At 33.4% G+C, this 17,792-nt stretch overlaps 1 protein-coding gene across 3 annotated transcripts; it reads right to left on the reverse strand.

The window, feature by feature from the left end:
• Positions 1 to 188: 188 nt before the first annotated feature.
• On the reverse strand, positions 189 to 17,760 carry LOC110837435 (uncharacterized). 3 transcript variants are annotated; one of them, XM_087351188.1, is made up of 7 exons: positions 8,955 to 17,760; positions 5,127 to 5,271; positions 4,139 to 4,262; positions 3,335 to 3,449; positions 2,441 to 2,536; positions 1,210 to 1,364; positions 531 to 666 (listed from the first exon to the last, which is right to left on the reverse strand). In XM_087351188.1, exons 1-6 carry the CDS (start codon positions 9,205 to 9,207, stop codon positions 1,228 to 1,230), a joined length of 870 nt encoding a protein of 289 aa, XP_087207314.1. In that variant the 5' UTR covers positions 9,208 to 17,760; the 3' UTR covers positions 531 to 666; positions 1,210 to 1,227. The 3 variants fall into 3 exon arrangements, with proteins under 3 accessions (XP_021935236.1, XP_087207314.1, XP_087207313.1); XM_087351187.1 differs by having other exon boundaries at positions 1,210 to 1,367; XM_022079544.2 differs by lacking the exon at positions 1,210 to 1,364 and having other exon boundaries at positions 189 to 666.
• Between the last annotated feature and the right edge of the window lie 32 nt (positions 17,761 to 17,792).

The raw sequence follows: 17,792 nt of genomic DNA on the forward strand, positions 1-17,792 counted from the left end.
ATGAGAGCTAGACTGAAGATGGATGTACTTTACAATAAGGCTGCAGTTTGTTGATAGTAAGGGGCTACATGAAAATTACAGTAAACAGTATGATTTCCCATGAGACATGATGACATTTTTCAGTAGCTTTCAACACACTTAATTGTCTGGAGAAGTGTTTTAATCCAGCATTAATAACTGTGCAAGACTATGTTTACATATGGATTTATTATGAGTACCAACATAATTTGGTATATTATAGTACATAAGATGCCACTCAAGTTATTATTAATGTGTGTTAGAACATGTAAGGAAACATTTTGGATGACCTTTTATTTGCCAAAGAAGTATGGTGTTTTTATGTTATGTACTATAAAATGCAGCTTATATTAAGTATGGGTTTAATGAATGTCAAACAGAAATACTTGTAATTGCATTAAATACTTTATTCAGGTGTTAGAAGTGGTGGTAGGGATGGAGAGTGTTGCTCTCTGGAAACGGGGGGCTTCAATCTAAGTAAGTCAGCATCCAAATCTCCAGAGTCAAGAGGTTTGTGTCCTGTAGGTGGCAGGTGATACGGGGAGAAGCCTCCCCAGTCCATACCAAGAAATAGTCCCCCTGATCCAGGAGAGGTAGAAACTGTTGACCCGCCTGCACCAGGACTGAAAGAACCCAAAGGGCTACTTCCTGAAACAGTAAATGAGTTCATTGGAGGTATTGAGCATGATTATTCTTTTGTTCTTTAGTGGTGATTATAAAGTTGTCATGTTATGTCGCTTTGTATAAGTATAATTAAATGTGAATTTTGAAGTGCCTGAAAAAGTATGCACAGTACATAATACCTGTAAGTTATAAGACAATTTAAAAATGTGGCACTCTGGTTTTGTTTTTATTGAAACACAACTTATAACATATCCATCATTTGATGCTCAAAGAAGGCTCAACATCTCAGAAAACATATTTAATAATGAAAGGGAATGTGGATACTGTCATATTATTCTGTATCTACTAATCCATCTGCTCCAGGATTTATCAGGAATGCTGGATGCTAAGACTTGATTGTGGTAAAACAGTATGTTGTTGAAAAATATATTAGGGAGATAAAAGTGAGGAAAAGCAAATAACTGGATCGTATATAAACCAATTGTCATAGTTTTTTAAGGAATAAAATTAGCTCATGCACCAAGCCACACTACACATTAAGCGTTGTACATTTGTACACTTTGTTACCTGCAGGTTTTGTGTCCCTCATATGTGGATGGATATTACCAAAAGCTGAATGACATGACCAGAAATATGGAATGTAGTCTTGTCTGGAAACATGGCTGGAGTTACAGCATCACTTAAATTTTCTTTGAGCAAACAAATGGTGCACATGTGGATGTCTACTAAAACAAGAAGAGAACTAGAGTTATGAATATTTTGGTTTGCTGACTGCAGCAAATGGAAATTACAACAGACAATGAACAGTACACAGAATTTGTATGAATTTGACTGTGTTGAAAAGTACAGACACAGTAACTATAAAAATCTTTCAGGTTATGTTTCATCACTGTTTTAGAACAGTGTAAAAATGTCAGGCATATAAATAACAAGTAGGAAATATTTGCATAGTGTAACAAGTCTGGTAAATTTGCTCTGGTACTGATTAGATTGCAATTTATGAATACTATTTTGTATGCTCTGTTGTAAGTAGTATAAAATAGGCTAGGCAGATGATCACATAGGCACAAGAATGGACAGGCATAAAATTTAATCTGAATCTCCCCAATGATTCATGAGTTAATAACACAACATAAAATCCCTTTTGTTTAATTATCTCAAAAACTGTGAGAGTTACAAAAAAGTATTTGGCATAAAATGTGTTTCATTCTTCTCTATAACTTTTGTTTAAAAAATTGTTCATTCTGATAAGCATGAAGCTGGTTTCACTCAAGATGCACACAGATATGCATGTAGGTCTTCATCTAGTGTCCATTATTGTCAGATTTTAACAATTGGAATATACACAAATTTCATGAAGTCTTTTCAGCAGTGTTCTAGTTGCTGCATGTGGATAGGCAGACAGCCATCACGAAGTTAATGAGTGTATTTTTAAAACTTTTTGTTGTGATTGCAAGAAAAATGTACAGAGAATGATTGTATGTTATTTAATTTTCACTAGATAACATTGTGTCTTGTCTGTATACAGATGGAAGCATTTTAACCAAATTGGGTCTCAAAATTCATCGTAGTTATAACATTTTTACTAAAAGCTGTAATATTGAGAATGTATGTATGTTTTGTGACAATTTCATTTCATTTTATGAATGACATTTTTTATGCCCAGTGTCAAGTAATCAGTGTGATTATTCTTTCCTTCAATGAAGTTCTTTGGATACTATGTAAAAAATAAGCATGGTATAGCTATGTAATAACGAAATACACAAACATTTTTTAATAAAATGTTAAAATGACTCACCAAGAGTTAAAGTGGTAGCAGTACTTGATGCAGTAGTGAGTGATTGTGATGGTGATAACAGTGGTGATTCCAAACTTAGGTTCCCTGGACTTGACACTGTACATAAAAAGAACAGGTTGGCCAGAGTATGTATGATACAAAAGACTGTGTCCATCACTGTAGAATAACAAAACACATTATATTATGGACACTTCTTATTTTATGAGACATATAATGAGAGGAGACTGTAGTTGGTTTCAGATAAAAACATCATGTAAGGTATTGCTTGCTATTTATGTGATTTATTTGCATATAATATTGTATTTAGTTCCTTATTTTATTTAACAATGCTTTTTTATCTGAATATGTTATATGGAAAGGAAGGATGTGAATAATGAATTGGGAAGAAGTGGACTTGGCCTTTGTTAAGATATCTCAGCTGTAACCTGGAGGGACTGAAGAAAGCCATGAAAACTCCCACAGTGTGATTCAGACATGGACTTTCTTGGAAGAAGAAAACAAACAAGTGTTTTCTACTCAGCCAAGACATTCAGTCAAAATACTTTTGCAGAGAGAGAAAAAAAGAGAAAGTTTCATCTTAAAATTTTCTCACACAATTGTTTACTTTCAGATTCTATATGAAATTAACTGTATTTTTCATTGAAGTTTCCATATTTTACCTCAGACAGTCCAACAGATAACTTTATTCCCAAATTACCAAAGTAGTCCTTCAGTGGAATTTCTAAAATATACAAATTTCTTCTTTATTGACTTTAATGCCTAGACATACTTTTGAGAGCTTTCCACAGCACCAACATCACAAACTGTACGTGTGATTAGAATAAAAATGTAAAAATAGATCTTTCAATACATTGTAGTTTTGTTTTCAGTTGGTATTTTATATTACAGACTTGCCTGGTATTGAAACAAGTCCTTGAACCAACTGGGCATTACTGTGTACTGTCTGTTGGTGTTTTGCTGCCAGCTTCTCCTGTTTGCGCCACTTGGCACGGCGGTTCTGGAACCATACCTTAAAGCAAAGTATTACTAAGTCACATATATTGCAAGTGAGAACTAAAGCAGAAATAAAAAAAATATAAACAAGGATTAAATGAATATAATGAATTCTTCTCAGGCCACCAGCCATGTAAGGTGGTTTGATGAAGAAAACACCAGTGAAAGTGGTTCTTGAAACGGTGTTTTCTTCATTAAACCACCTTACATGGCTGGTAGCCCAAGAAGAATTCATTATACTTAGCTGCCGTGAAAGGTTCAGATCATACATGGATAGAATGAATATATTTATTATTATAAAATTCACTTGCAATTGGTACCAGAGGCTTATTTTCAGGGATTGAAGCAACATTGTATGCCCCTTATATGTCTCCTTGGTGTAATTCTTAGGCATAGGGCCAAATTTATTTTCAAGTGGATTCTTAAGATCTCCCTGATTACTGCAGTATAGTAACTACAGTACAGTACAGTACATTTCAATCCATGGCATGGGCATTGCTTCTTTTGGGCACCAAAATATACCATGTTTGAAAAGTGACATATCTTTCAATAAGGAAGCATGCATAGCCATGACTTACTTCTCAGTTCTTGTCAGAATATATAAAAATGTGGAGAGTTGGGATTAAGTAGGAATTTCTATCCTCTGAATCAAGTATGAAGATGATATGACATCATTAATAAGATTCCAGGTCAGTTAGTACTCACCTGCACTCTTGCTTCTGTCAAATCTATCCTCAGGGCCAATTCTTCCCTGAAGAACACATCAGGATAATGAGTCTTGTGAAATGCTCTTTCCAGTTCTTCCAGTTGAAAGTTACTAAATGTTGTCCTATTTCAATGAGTAGGTAAATATGTTATCATCAAGTGATGTTGTATAGAATAGTTGTATTTACAATAACAAAAATGCAATCACCAACAATGTCAATGATGATGAAATGTGATTCAACTCCTGTATTAGAGTACTTGCCAATAGCAAAGGCAAGCATCAAAATACAAAAAATAATATAAAAAATTATATTTTAATAATAGTAAACTAAATAGGATCACACAGAGGAAAGGTGTCTTCTAGCGAAACAGTATTATACTTTATATAAAAAAAACTGAAGTGGAACATCTAGCTGAAGGACTAAATCATGAAACATTGGCAACAATAAAAATGGAAAAGTATGTAATGAGTTTGGTCGGTACATGAAGACTAACAGAATTCATGATGGAGTGGCATTTAATTATGTTCTTAAAAGCACTGATAAATAAAAGACAAAAATGCCATTATGCAGAATAAAATGTTTTAAAATTTAACTAAGATGAAAATCACAAGAAAAGTTGGACTTAAAAGATCAATATTAGGCAAAATTTGCCTATTTTTTTTGTATATTTTAAAGCTTATTAGAAACTGCTAATATAAGATTATTTCAGGTTGGAGAGGCATATTAAAGCCAAATTGGAGAGATGTGTAAAACCATAAGACTGACCAGTGAAGAAAAATTATGTTATGAAATGAATAAGTAAGTCCTACAATGTCTAATGTATGAGAAGTTATATAATTAACATTAATTAGCATCTGAAAATTTTCCTTCACTATTTTGCTGTGTAGATGGCTATTACATACCTCATTACAGAACAGGATGCTTCATTTTAAGATTATATTTTGGAGGTTTTCTTGCTTTATATTAAAATTTATACTGATGTTTACCTGTATCTGCGTTGTTTTCTCTTGATGGGACTTCCAGAGGTGGGAGGTGTTCCTCCTAGACCTGGCAAACTTAGGGGAGACCCAGGTGAAGACAGTAATGCTAGTGATGTTGATGGTGCATTCCCTAATATAGCATCACTGTAATCTGTACACAAAAATGAACTGTACAAAAAGTAAAAATATGCACAAAATTAGTTTTTAGTTTAATACATGTATTTATGTTAAATTAATGAGGGACTCAATGGCTTTTCAGTAAGACACTTGAGTTCTCATTCAGAGGGTCTTAGATTCAGTTATACATGGTCAGAATGGGTCCTTTACTTTTGTAAAAGTTAAAACTTTGTGAGTGCATAAAATTATAAAGTTTCCATTGTGGTTTAGACCTCATGATTTCATATTCTGCTAAAAAGACATTCTAATTCCTATTTTATCATTCTGGAATCATGCTTATGGGTACTGTCACACACAAATTAGTTTTTTTTTCTCCTTACTGGGCACATGCTAGACATATTTTTGGTTGTATATTTGTGTTCCTATTATATTAGTCCATTGGGAAGATTCAATTTGCAAGTCATGCATTCTATTTTACTGCTTAAAATTAATAAAAAATAAATGCATTCTGTATTTTGAGCATCAGTCTGTAACCGTTATGAAGTCTTGAGCAGAAGGGAAATAAGTCTTATTTATTCCTGTTATTTACTTGGGCTTTGTTCATAATGTAAAGGAAGTGGGAGGATAATATTAAAGCATATCTTAGGAAAAGTGCCCAGCGGTGGGCTTTGAAATTAGTAGTGCTGAATCTTAGGTTCTGTTACCATGAATTTAAGTACATTTGCAAGTTGAAGATATGAAAGCATCATTTCACACAGTTTAAGAAATAATGAAGGGTTTTTGTTTCTTGCTTTTGTTTAACAATATTGTATCAGCTGCATAGGTTATGTATCATCAATGATAGGATGGCTGTGAATAATGCATTGGAAACGTCATGGAATGAAGTGGTCGTGTTACATCCAATTTTCCTGGAGAAACTTGCGAAAATAATGAAAAACCTCAACCAGAATAGTTACTCTTCAGGTCAAAATTCAAACCTGAGACTTAAAAAATTTGAAGAATGAGTATTGCCATGATATACTTTAAAGAATCCATGTTGTAAAATATGATACACAGCGTGTTAATAAAAATAATATGAAGAACTGAATTATCCAATTTATGCTGAGCAGCTGCTGAAATAGAAAAAATTATTGAATTTCCATTTTGTTTTCCCATTCCTTTAACCACATTTGTGGAAAAATTGAATTAGATAGCTTGGTTTTGAGAGGAAGAGAAGGAGACTCTTTATTTTATTAGAACTTGCTGAAGCTGACAAATTGAATGAACAGTTCATGCAGTGGAAAGGGGTTTTAGTTGTCCTGTAATAGAGATGAAGCTGGGCAGGCTTGAAGAAGTGCATGATCGAGTTTCAACACCTCATCCCTTCATCCCCTCCTCTGGGGAACAACTTCTAATTAGCTTAGATCATTATTAGGTTGCACTAACTATATTGGTGCCTGAGTGTAGGTAATGGAGTTTGTGAAGGGGTGTACAGAAGCAAGAAACATGGAGCAGGGTGGGAATTTTAATGTGTTTAGAAATGTGACTTCATGATGAAAGAAGTGAGGAGGGTTAAGGTTTTGAAGTTAGTTTCAGTTCAGCAAGCAGCAACATCACACATCTCTTATAGAAAGTGTATCAAAGAGGTATGTGGCTGTGTTACCTTTCGTATAGAATATAAGTAGCACTGTTTTGTATGTCATGAGCCAGCAGATACAAAATGTAGATGGAGAACTATGTGATAGTGATTTTCCTTTAAAATGTGTTCTTTGTTTCTTCCTTCGTGATTCTGTGATTTCTTGGAAGCATGGTGTTTAAAACTATGACTGTATGGCCAGACTAACAGGTCAATTACTTGTGATGTGTATTGCATTTTCTGTTTCATCATCACATTCCATCATGGAGTTAGGCCTTTAAGGGTGGCCTGTTTCAATCCTGGTGTTTCTCTGCTTAAGTTTAATATTCATCAAAAATTTGTGTTTCAGTTTAGACACCAAGTGTTATGTCACTGTGAAATGTGCTTGGATGATGGAGGTGACTCAGCTTCTGATGGTTACTGTAATATCATGCTAAATAAAGTGGTTTCACTGTAAACATCTTTCAGACGTATGGAATCTCCATTAAATTGAGCCACAGGTTGTAATATACTTGCATAAGAGAACCACTCACCAGCCAGCATCTCACATTCCCACATAGTGATAAAGATGGAAACAAAAAGATGAGTCTCTGTATGAGTGAAAATTTTACCATATATGCATACATATTCGTAATTGATGGTTAATATTTAGGTAAGTAACATGCAATTTTACGGACTTTTTTTACTTTAATGAAAATTCCACAACACAAAATTGTGAAAATTTGTATAAGTTGTGATTAACATTTCTGGAGGACAGTAATTGCATTCTGAGATTTAAACTTTAAATTTAGGGTCAGAGAATTTTGAGCTTCTCATCCAGAAAAGAAAGCAAATAGATATCACAAACAAATGTTATTTCTTACTTTTCTTAATAACGTACTGTAATTTATAAATAGTTGTTTTGTGCATCACACTGTTAAATTAATCAGTTCTTTATCTGTACCTTTACCAACATTTCCTGAATTTACCAAAAGGGATATTTAATCACTATGATTATTTCATGAAATAGCTACTTAATTTTTCAGACTATTCTCACCATGAAATGGGATAAAGAAGTTTACTGAAGCATATATCACAAATATATGAATTTCATATATATGCTTTTTCTGGCAATACATGATAGTACATTATACTGGCACCTTTCTGCTTAAAATAAACTTACTCAAGTTACATTCAATGGTATTGTCCAATATCCTGCATCACATACAAGTAAAGGAATATTACTTTCTAGATTACAAGCTCTGCCAAGGCCATTAATTGGAAACAAGGAATTTTAAGCACAACTCACAAAGCGTGCTTTCGTGGTGCATTTAATTCTAGTCCTACAAATTTGTTATGTTGTAAATGTTATACTTGGGTAATTAAAATTTGTAATCTAACAATGAAATACAATTTAGTTTATGATTTAGTGTTCTGGGCTTGGATATAAGTGGTAATGACTGCATCCCACCTGGGTAATCTTTTTATTTTTGCTAGCATTTCTAAATTTATTACAGAATGTTGTTAATACTGGAAGAGCTTTTTATCTGTACATTAAATTTGTTGGACATAACTTCAAAGCTTCAATGTCACTATGTATATAATTAATTTGAAAATAATATTTCATACATTTGTCAATATGTTTATGATCTATGTCCATACCACAGTTCATGTGCTTACATCTAATGGTTCATTAATTATCACCAGAGCCAGATTTATGCATAATCTAAATAAGGCACTACATCTTAAGGCTTCACATTAAGAGGGGCCTCAGAAAAATATAATTGGTTTTATTTTAATTATATTATTTTGATGGATTATATGTAGCCCAGCTGGTTGCTGTGTTGCAGCAGTATTACACCTAAACTGTTAAACCCTGAAGTCAGCTGGCAGCCTCATAGTATTATAATGTTCAAGTGGTACTACGTCACACCACCCCACAAGTTTGTGTATCTGCCATGTTGTTACAGATTGCCATTTATGGAATGAGCAAGAACAATAACTTCTGTAAGCTGTATTATCTTAAACTCTTAAACATTTTTGGTCAGTGATATTAATATGCTGATTTCTGTTTGATATTGGACCAGAAAGGATTAAATAGAGACTGGACAATAATGGCTTACTGAATTTTGGTGGTGAAGCAAATGGTGTGATGAGTGGTGTTGACACAGATGATGCTATGGTGGATGGAGGCAGAGGTCCCCCAGTGGAGAGGAGACCTGCTGCTGATACCAAAGGGTCTCCACCTCCAGAACTTGCTGACAGTGAGTTGAGCAGTCCAGTGATGGAATAGCCAGCACAGTTGCCACTAGAAATGGTGGTTGGCATTCTGATGTTCTGAAGTTCTGTCATGTCCACTAGAGGTTTTATTTCCATAGTTCAAGCTAAATTTAAGTTCCAGAAACTCAATTTTTGTGATATTTCTGTCTGTCTATAGATAACCTTAGAAAAACGGTTCACTATACATTTTGAATGTTATTTTTTCTCTAAACAAATTTTTAAACTAACTTAAGTTAGAAATATGTTACTACCAGTTATGGTTAGCATAAATAATGCTATTTGTATAGACATTTTCAGATAAACAAAAGTACATTACTGTTATATCACACAAGAATTTTTTTTCAGATCTGTACTAGACAAAACTATTTGAAAGATGTGATTTAATTTTTCTGACAATGAGGTTCACACTGTTGGCTGTTTATCCACAGCAAAGAGAAACTAATATTTCATACTGCACTTTGAAGTTTGGTTTTCTTCCTGAATTTTCCCCTTGGATGTTGATGCTGCTGACAACTGTAAATGGGGGAGGGGAACCAGGGGTGAAAACAGTTTGAGTGGGTATGGAAAGGGAGTTAAACATTATTGACCACACTGCGCAGCTGCACTGCTTGGTAAGGTATAAATCACGGTGCTATGAAGCCACACAAAATATCTTCAATGACGTTTCTTTTTTAAGTTTGACATTTATGTAATTTTTTCCTTTATCTATTATAACATTTCATGCAGATTACTGAAACTAGTTTGTTTTCTTATATTTATTTTTCATACATTACTATTGCTAGACTTTGTTAAAAAGTGTGAAAAGGGCAAGGAAAGAATGCTCTTTAGAACTTTCTCAGCCACACATTAGTGTATGTATGTGTGTCATACCAAAGGACTAACATAAAAGTACTGATGTAGAACTTTGGTTTACCACTTCAGATTCTGAATATACTGTGTAATGACATAATAATTTCTAAAACAGGAAACGTTATTTAGCCATTTATAAAACAACATTGCTCTACATAATTCAGAAAAATTCTATTCAATATTTCTTGAATTAAGGCTTCATTTAAAAATAGTTTCCCTCAGTTTAGGGTTACTGATGGTTAAGGAAAGTGGTACATGGTATTGTAAATGGCCAGCCTAGATTTTGTGCCAAGTTATGTCACTACCAAAAATTGTATCAGAATTTGATTATATGTAATGTTCTACAGTCAAAGTAAAAAGAAGCAAAGATTAAGAATTTAAAAATTAAGGAAACAATGGTTTCAGAAAACAGAAGTTTCCATCAATTTCTTCAGATTTCTGCCATGCATATTTTACTCTCTAATATCTTGGTAACTATTACATGTATCATATTTAAAGTATAAATTTTTAATTTAAAATTATTATTATGCAGATAACATATTTTTCCAAATTAATTTTTACCGAAGTGCTAACTAAAACTAATGATATGATTTTGCAGTTAACTCTACACATCTCACTCTGAAATCTGATATCCAGTCATGCATGCAGTGACTATAGGTGAATATTTTCCTGAATCTGTTGCTTTGCAGGGCTTCATCTTGTTGTCTCCCTTACCCCCAACCAACCCTTCAGAATAACAGCCATGTACTGTATTGCCCCAACTGGCTGCTGTGGGGCTTCTTGAGAAGTCACCTCCTCCCTCCTATGTCCACAGAATTGGCAGTTTGCCCATCTGTATAGCCTACACATTTTTCATTTTAAAAATATGCATAATCGACTGTTTAAATGTACAATACATTAAAAGTATGACACATTTTCTCACTATTACATTTAAAAACACAATTAATTATAATAACTAAAGATATTTGTGTATAATCTATTACAGAACACACAAATTATTAAACAAGTTTAAATGGGGCAGTATTCCAGTGGAGTACTCATGATTTCCAAATTAATCTTGTGAAATTTTACATACCTCTCTGACCTTGATCATTTATTGCATAAACTAATCTACTGGTGCAAAGTTAAATCATATTAACAAATAAAATTTTATCTTTGCTTGTATTTAGTTAAATGTCTGCCACATCAAAACATGTTTCAAACAAAAGTTATAAATCTTGATCACACCTAAACATTACATCCTATAGCAACTATTGTACAAAGAGCCCATTTTGAGATAATGCAAGATTTGATTTGAATTTCATATAAAGTAAGGATTATATGGGCAAATTAATTTATATCCATTAAGAAGTTTCAGAAATAATGTTTGGGCAGGCTGAAGTGACCTCCCTATAATATGTTTATTTCATGCACTTTGAGCAAAGATTTTGTTTTAAACCTTAATATTATTATAACGGTAGTACTTTAGGAGTCCATATTCATAATATCAGTGTAATGTTTCTAGTTTTATCAAGATTACTTTCCCTACATGTTAGTTTTTTAAAATCTTTAATTAAAACAATTTCTCAGAAGTTATGGCAGAGGAGGGATGGAAGAATGAGATCAATTAACAGCAACTTTATAAAAGTACTTCTACATCTTTTCAGTCTTCCATCCTGAAATTACTCCTTAAATTGGAGATCCTCATATGGCTTCTCATAACTTAATTTAACATCTTAAGATGGAGAGGAAATTAATTTACAGAAGAAGACAAACATATATTTTCATACACTTCTTTTTACTTCATATGAGAAAATATATTAGCTGCTCTTTGTTTAAAAATTGAATACCTTCTGAGGCTTACAATTTAATAAAATTCTTGCCTCCTATATTTTAGAAAAAAAAATTGACAGTGGAACCACGGTTCCCTAGTTAACGTTGAATAACGTTTAACTGCAAAAGTATATTTGTACTGAAATAAAATTTTATTTACACATTAATGCATACCTTTACATCTTATCTATACTTGACATCACCGACGACAGCTTATCTATGTGTTGAGTCATGTACACAACACACACTCTAGAACCGTTCTTTGTTACCAAATAAATGACCAAAACTCATAAACCGTAAGAGATAGCTGAAATCTGTTTGCAAATTTGAAAAGCTCGTGTTTATTTACGTATTTCACTCGCAATATGTCCTGATCTAACTCTCACGCTTTAGACGTGGCATGCGGTTGAAGTTAAGGAATGAGGGTACAGTTATTACATGTTTTGGGTAATTATTTCAACAATGTGTAAAATATGCATTATAGAATAAAGTAAACATCATGTAGAAAAAGCCCTTTATTTACTCTTTAATTTACATATAGGTTTATATTTTCCATCTTTCATAGGTCTCGAGTTATTGGCATTTGAAGAAGTTACACACCAGCGTTACCTTACATCTTAAGTTTCCGTTGAGTGTACCGTGATTTTATAAATGTTATTCAACGTTAAAAGTTCAATAATTTTGGCTAAAACATTTAACAGGTTAAATTGATTAATAAATTTTTTGTTTACTGCCTATGGTAATGCAATTTATTTCTGCAAAATGCCAAGATAATATCTTCAAATAGATCTTATCTATTACATCTATCTTTACTGGTCACCACTGGTGATCATCTTAACTTCTCATCTGACATGCGTGATTTGAAGTACTGCTGTTAAATGATAAATGGTATAAAAACTAGGAATCATCTAAATGATACAAGATATTCAACAAAAATCATCTGTGTAGTTTCAATTTATCATGAGCAGTGGCTGTATACTATACAGTCTCTTGTAGCAAAGTATTTAGGTATATCAGTGGCTACAAAAAGGAGAATAATTTTTATATTGCAAATGTATCTGTATGAAAAGAATGGCAACAAAAGGTACAGGCAATGAGGACAGACGAGCAGAAGTGAAAAAGAATCCATAGTAGAGACCTGTTCTTTGAAAACCAAGACAAAGGATTGATCAAAATAATATACATAATATATAAACGTTTCTCATTTACATGGATGGGGAAAGCTTTAGTATTCATTTGGCTTCCTTGTGATTTAATGTATGTTAGAAATTGATTTATTATTTTTTACTTCCTACCAGCAATTCAGTTGTGATTGAGAGAGAATTGCTGATTCAGTTCTTGTCATTTAGTGCCTTTCATCATGCGATGCTTAGTAACTCTCAATTATTTATTCAGTGCCACCAAAACACTGCAAAAAGGCTTCATATAATATTGATTTTATGAGCATCATATACAGCATGTTTCAGTATTATTGTTACATTTTAATTACATTCATTAAAATGTAAGAAAAAAGTAATAACCAGCAAGGGGAGAGCAAAAACATTTTGATTGACTCAAAGGCAATGTGACTTATTCTTAGATTATTTAAGGATGCTTTTTCAACTATAGAGGTTACACAGTCAGATGACTAAGAGTGGTGAATATGTAAGGATCTGAAAGGTGTTGTGATCTAAATATTCTGGCATAGATTTGAATAAAGCACCTCCCACACCCAAGTGTAGTTATCACTACATATACATGCTTTGATCATAGGTCTTATGATACTGCATCAGATGAAGTGATTATGTATCATGAGTGGTTTCAAAATAACTTAGGATAGTAGTGTTAAAGAACAGTCTGAGAAACTATCCCAGCATTATCCAGAAGGGACTAGCAGAAGCATGAAAAATCTTGGCCTGGATACCTACTATTCTGGCTGAGATTCAAAATGGGTGTCTCCTGGATACAAGTTAATTATGGTGTCACTTCAGGTAGCCTGCTCAGTAAAAACTGCAATTGTGTGTCATCTAAGGATGAAAAATGTGGCATCAGTAGTTATGGACTTCAGTAAGCCTGATTCTAGTCTTATGAGTAGAGAAAATGGGTTGCATGTGAAATGAGCAGCCACATCCTAATTGGAAAGTACAGGGAGAAAAACAAAGAGAGAAAGAAATGCAACTCCTTACTTCATTGATATTTTGTTATTATTACAACTGGAAAAATACTGCTATGTACACAATGAGGGAAAATGTTACTATGAAAATTTCTATTTATATACTTGAGAGGTATAACATAGGACTGCACGCTACCAAGGAGTTTACATAAAATGGAAGTATAACTATCGCATACAGATATAATATATCCCTTAAAATATTGAGTGTATAATCACATAAAACAATTATTAATATTATCATCATCATTATTATTATATGTACACAACACAATGTTAGTAAAGTATATTAACAAACAGGATAAGCAGAATGCAACTTTTTAATTTTCAAGACATGTAAATTTATGATGTCATTACACATAACCAATTGCATACCACTATAATTTGAAAATATATTTGTTAGTAAAGGTAGCTGGAACAATTGGAGTAAGTTTGTTGATTGAGGACAAGAAACTGATCCATTTTGATTTGGGAACTGACCATTTGTTGGAAACAAAGTCAATGAAGTTGTGCATCTTGGTACACTCAAAATTTTTCTGATTTCACAAATCAAAGATAATCTACAAGGAAGTTCACTTTTTTGACAAGTCATTGCAGCCACATATAACTATGAAGAAGTGCAACTTTGCAATGTATTCATTTACATTACAGTGGCAGGCAATTTATTATTAAAGTGTGCTCCTCCTGTATATGACAGTTATGCTACCATTTCCCTTGAGCAGTTGGTGAAGAAATTCCCTGCTGTTCATCACTGGGATCACAAAATTTTGCATGTGAACCCTTACCTGAGCCATGTATATATTTCATTTGTATCATCAGACATGTAACAGCAGATTTACATTAATCACATATATACCTAATAATATGTAAAATCATCACATTAATAATAAGATTCATTTCATGTCATAATAAATATAGCAAAATTTAATAACAGTATGATAGGAGAAAAAAAGTAAACTACAGCTATAGGACAGTCTTTCTAGAACAGATGATAGTTATTCATTATTGAAACACTATGTTGAACATTGTTCGCTGTCTATAAACCTCAGATAGTGAACAATGTTAAAAATAATGTTTCTACAATGAATCAAGCACTGTCACAAACCTTTAGGGAAACAATGATAGTTGTTCAGTAAGTCAAGAAATTCAGTTATGGAGCCTCATGGTTCATCACCATGTTTACAAAAGTCTGATACAATCCAATTCAATTCACATCATCACAGTATATTTCTGTATTTATTAATGTTGATATTATCCTCCCATCCATGCCTGTTACTATTATATTAATGTATTCTGGCCAAAATTTTGTATGCACTTTGTGCATTCCATTATATTCTTGATTTCACTGACCTTAGGTGAAGGATGTAAATTGTAAAATTTCTTGTTTCTTCATTCCTCTGTTACTTCCTTTCTCTTGGGTCCAAGGCAGTCTCATTAAAAATGGAGTTAAGTATGTTGCAGAATCAATACAACAATTATGAAAAATTCAGATACATATTTTTAAATTGAAATTTATAATGTAAAAAATTAAATTAATTATGAACAGGAAAAAGGTGATAGGTAGCAACTTATTTTCAAAACCTCTCCAATGTTCACTTCAAGGTACTCAGAAAAATTACAAAAACATTATCAGAGCTGACACTTGTTGGGATTTTAACCTGTTATCAACTGAATATATGCCACAGTAGTACTTCATACTTGGCCAAACACTACTTCCTTTTATATTTTTTCAAATTAATTATTCATTAATCCTGTTATTCAATGCTATATAATCAGAGTTACTGACAATGTAATTAAATAGAACCACAAATAAATAAACAAACTACTACCTGTATGGAGAGCTGCAGCAATATTTAGTATCCCCCCACAAAAAAAAACCCTAGCACACTGTGATGAGAGAGAGAAAAAAAAGATTTAGAGCACCATAAAACAGCTGTTTGAAAAGTATTAGAGCCAAAGATAGGTGAAGTATAGTGTGGCCAACAGATCTGAATCCACAGAAAATATGTGAAATCTCTTCCCACTCTGTCATACACTTTCTCTCCTCTGCATGTTGTCACTTTTCAGTCACATTGTTATATAAACTAATGAGACTGACTCGTACACAAGACTGTATTAACATGAACAAAGTTGGTAACAGTAGAAAAGAAAACAATACTGTGTAACAGTGAACAGTAAAAACTATTAAAAGTCCAATGTGTATACAGTCTGGTAACTCAGCTTACAATCCTAGCATTACTGACACATCCATTACAACGATGAGTGCAGGAGAGATTAAAGCTGTGAAACTGAATGCAGCTCTCTGACCCCTACTGTGGGTTATATATATACAAAAGGGGATTCTAGGTGTATGATTATGCAAATTCATAGCTACTCAGTCTACAGGCAACTGTGTGTAACATTCAGAAGTGAAGATTTTTGTATCTTTCTGTGCATACTCAATGTTATGTCAGACTACTGGCTGTGTGTGAATGTATAATAGAAACATGGAATGAATCTGATCCATAGGAACACTTCTGCAAAAATATCTTAATCCTGTATTGAAACTTACTATCATAAAAGCAAAACATGGTCTCTCACTCAGAGGGAGGAACACAGATTGCAGGTGTTTGAGAACAGGGTGTTGAGGAGGATATTTGGGCCTAGGAGAGAAGACGATGGGACATGGAGAAAACTGCATAATGACGAACTTAAAAATCTGTACTCCTCCCCCAGTATTGTCAGGGTGATTAAGTCGAGAATGAGATGGGCGGGGCATGTAGTGAGCATGGATGGGACAAGAGGTGTGCACCGGGTATTGGTTGGGAAGCCTGAGGGGAAGAGCCCGCTGGGGAGACCTAGACGTAGATGGGAGGATAATGTCAGGCGGGATCTATGGGACATAGAAGTTGAAGGAGACTGTATTTTTTTGGCCCAGGACAGGGTCTGGTGGAGGGCTTTGGTTAATTCGGTGATGAACCTTCGGGTTCGGTAAGCCATCTAGTTAGTTAGTTATCATAAAAGCTGCAAATTTTTTCAAAGACTTGTGTTATTCACATAATATTTCAACAAAAATACTTGATCAGCAATAATTTTATGTCCACAGCTGAATTGGTTGATGGACAAATTCAGTTTGCTAACAAAGCTCCAATGTAGAACTCTAAAAGGCATCCATCAGGACTAGGGGTGGAGTATTCACATTAATGGAGTTAGCCTGGCTAACATGAACACTCTGCCTTTGATCAGGACAAGATATACAAACCTGAAGTGAAATTTATATAACTTCCCACTATGTTTCATAACCTATTACCCAGAATGATGCAAATGAAGGAAAGTAGAAGCCGACTGGGGATGAAGGATGTGGCGAGTGCTTTAGTTACGCAAAAGTCTCAAAGTTCTCAAGTATTTAACCTTCAGAGTATGGCATTTATATCTTGTATAAGAGCTGGGAAAGGTAATACTTTCAAGACTTTCAGAATCCAAATAATTTTATACCATTTCTATTAAATACTTGAAATAACAATTTAAAAAAATGGTTTTAGAGGTTTATACTGACTTATGACAGAAGCTGGAAGAACACTAGATATTTAAACCTTCAGTGTTTTCTAGTTTGAACAGGAACCACAATGACATTCAAAACTGGATTCATGATTGAGTTGCTATGTTTATTACTTATACTTCTCAAGTGTTCTTTATGCCTCAGTGTAAACAAAGAATGCCTTATTGGCATGTCTTGTCTATCTGCTGCAACTTTCAGCTGAAAAGATTATGCTGCCATCCATTACATGTATAAAAAGTGCCTTTGGAACTTTTGTATACTTACACAATACAACTTACCAACCTTGTTTAGATATGTTTACATTGACTGGCAAAATATAAGTTTGTAACTTTA

Source organism: Zootermopsis nevadensis, unplaced genomic scaffold (genome assembly GCF_977971745.1).
Source record: "Zootermopsis nevadensis isolate Lab colony 2312 unplaced genomic scaffold, Znev_1.0 Znev_ptg000018l, whole genome shotgun sequence".
In the NCBI taxonomy this organism is placed as follows: domain Eukaryota; kingdom Metazoa; phylum Arthropoda; class Insecta; order Blattodea; family Termopsidae; genus Zootermopsis; species Zootermopsis nevadensis.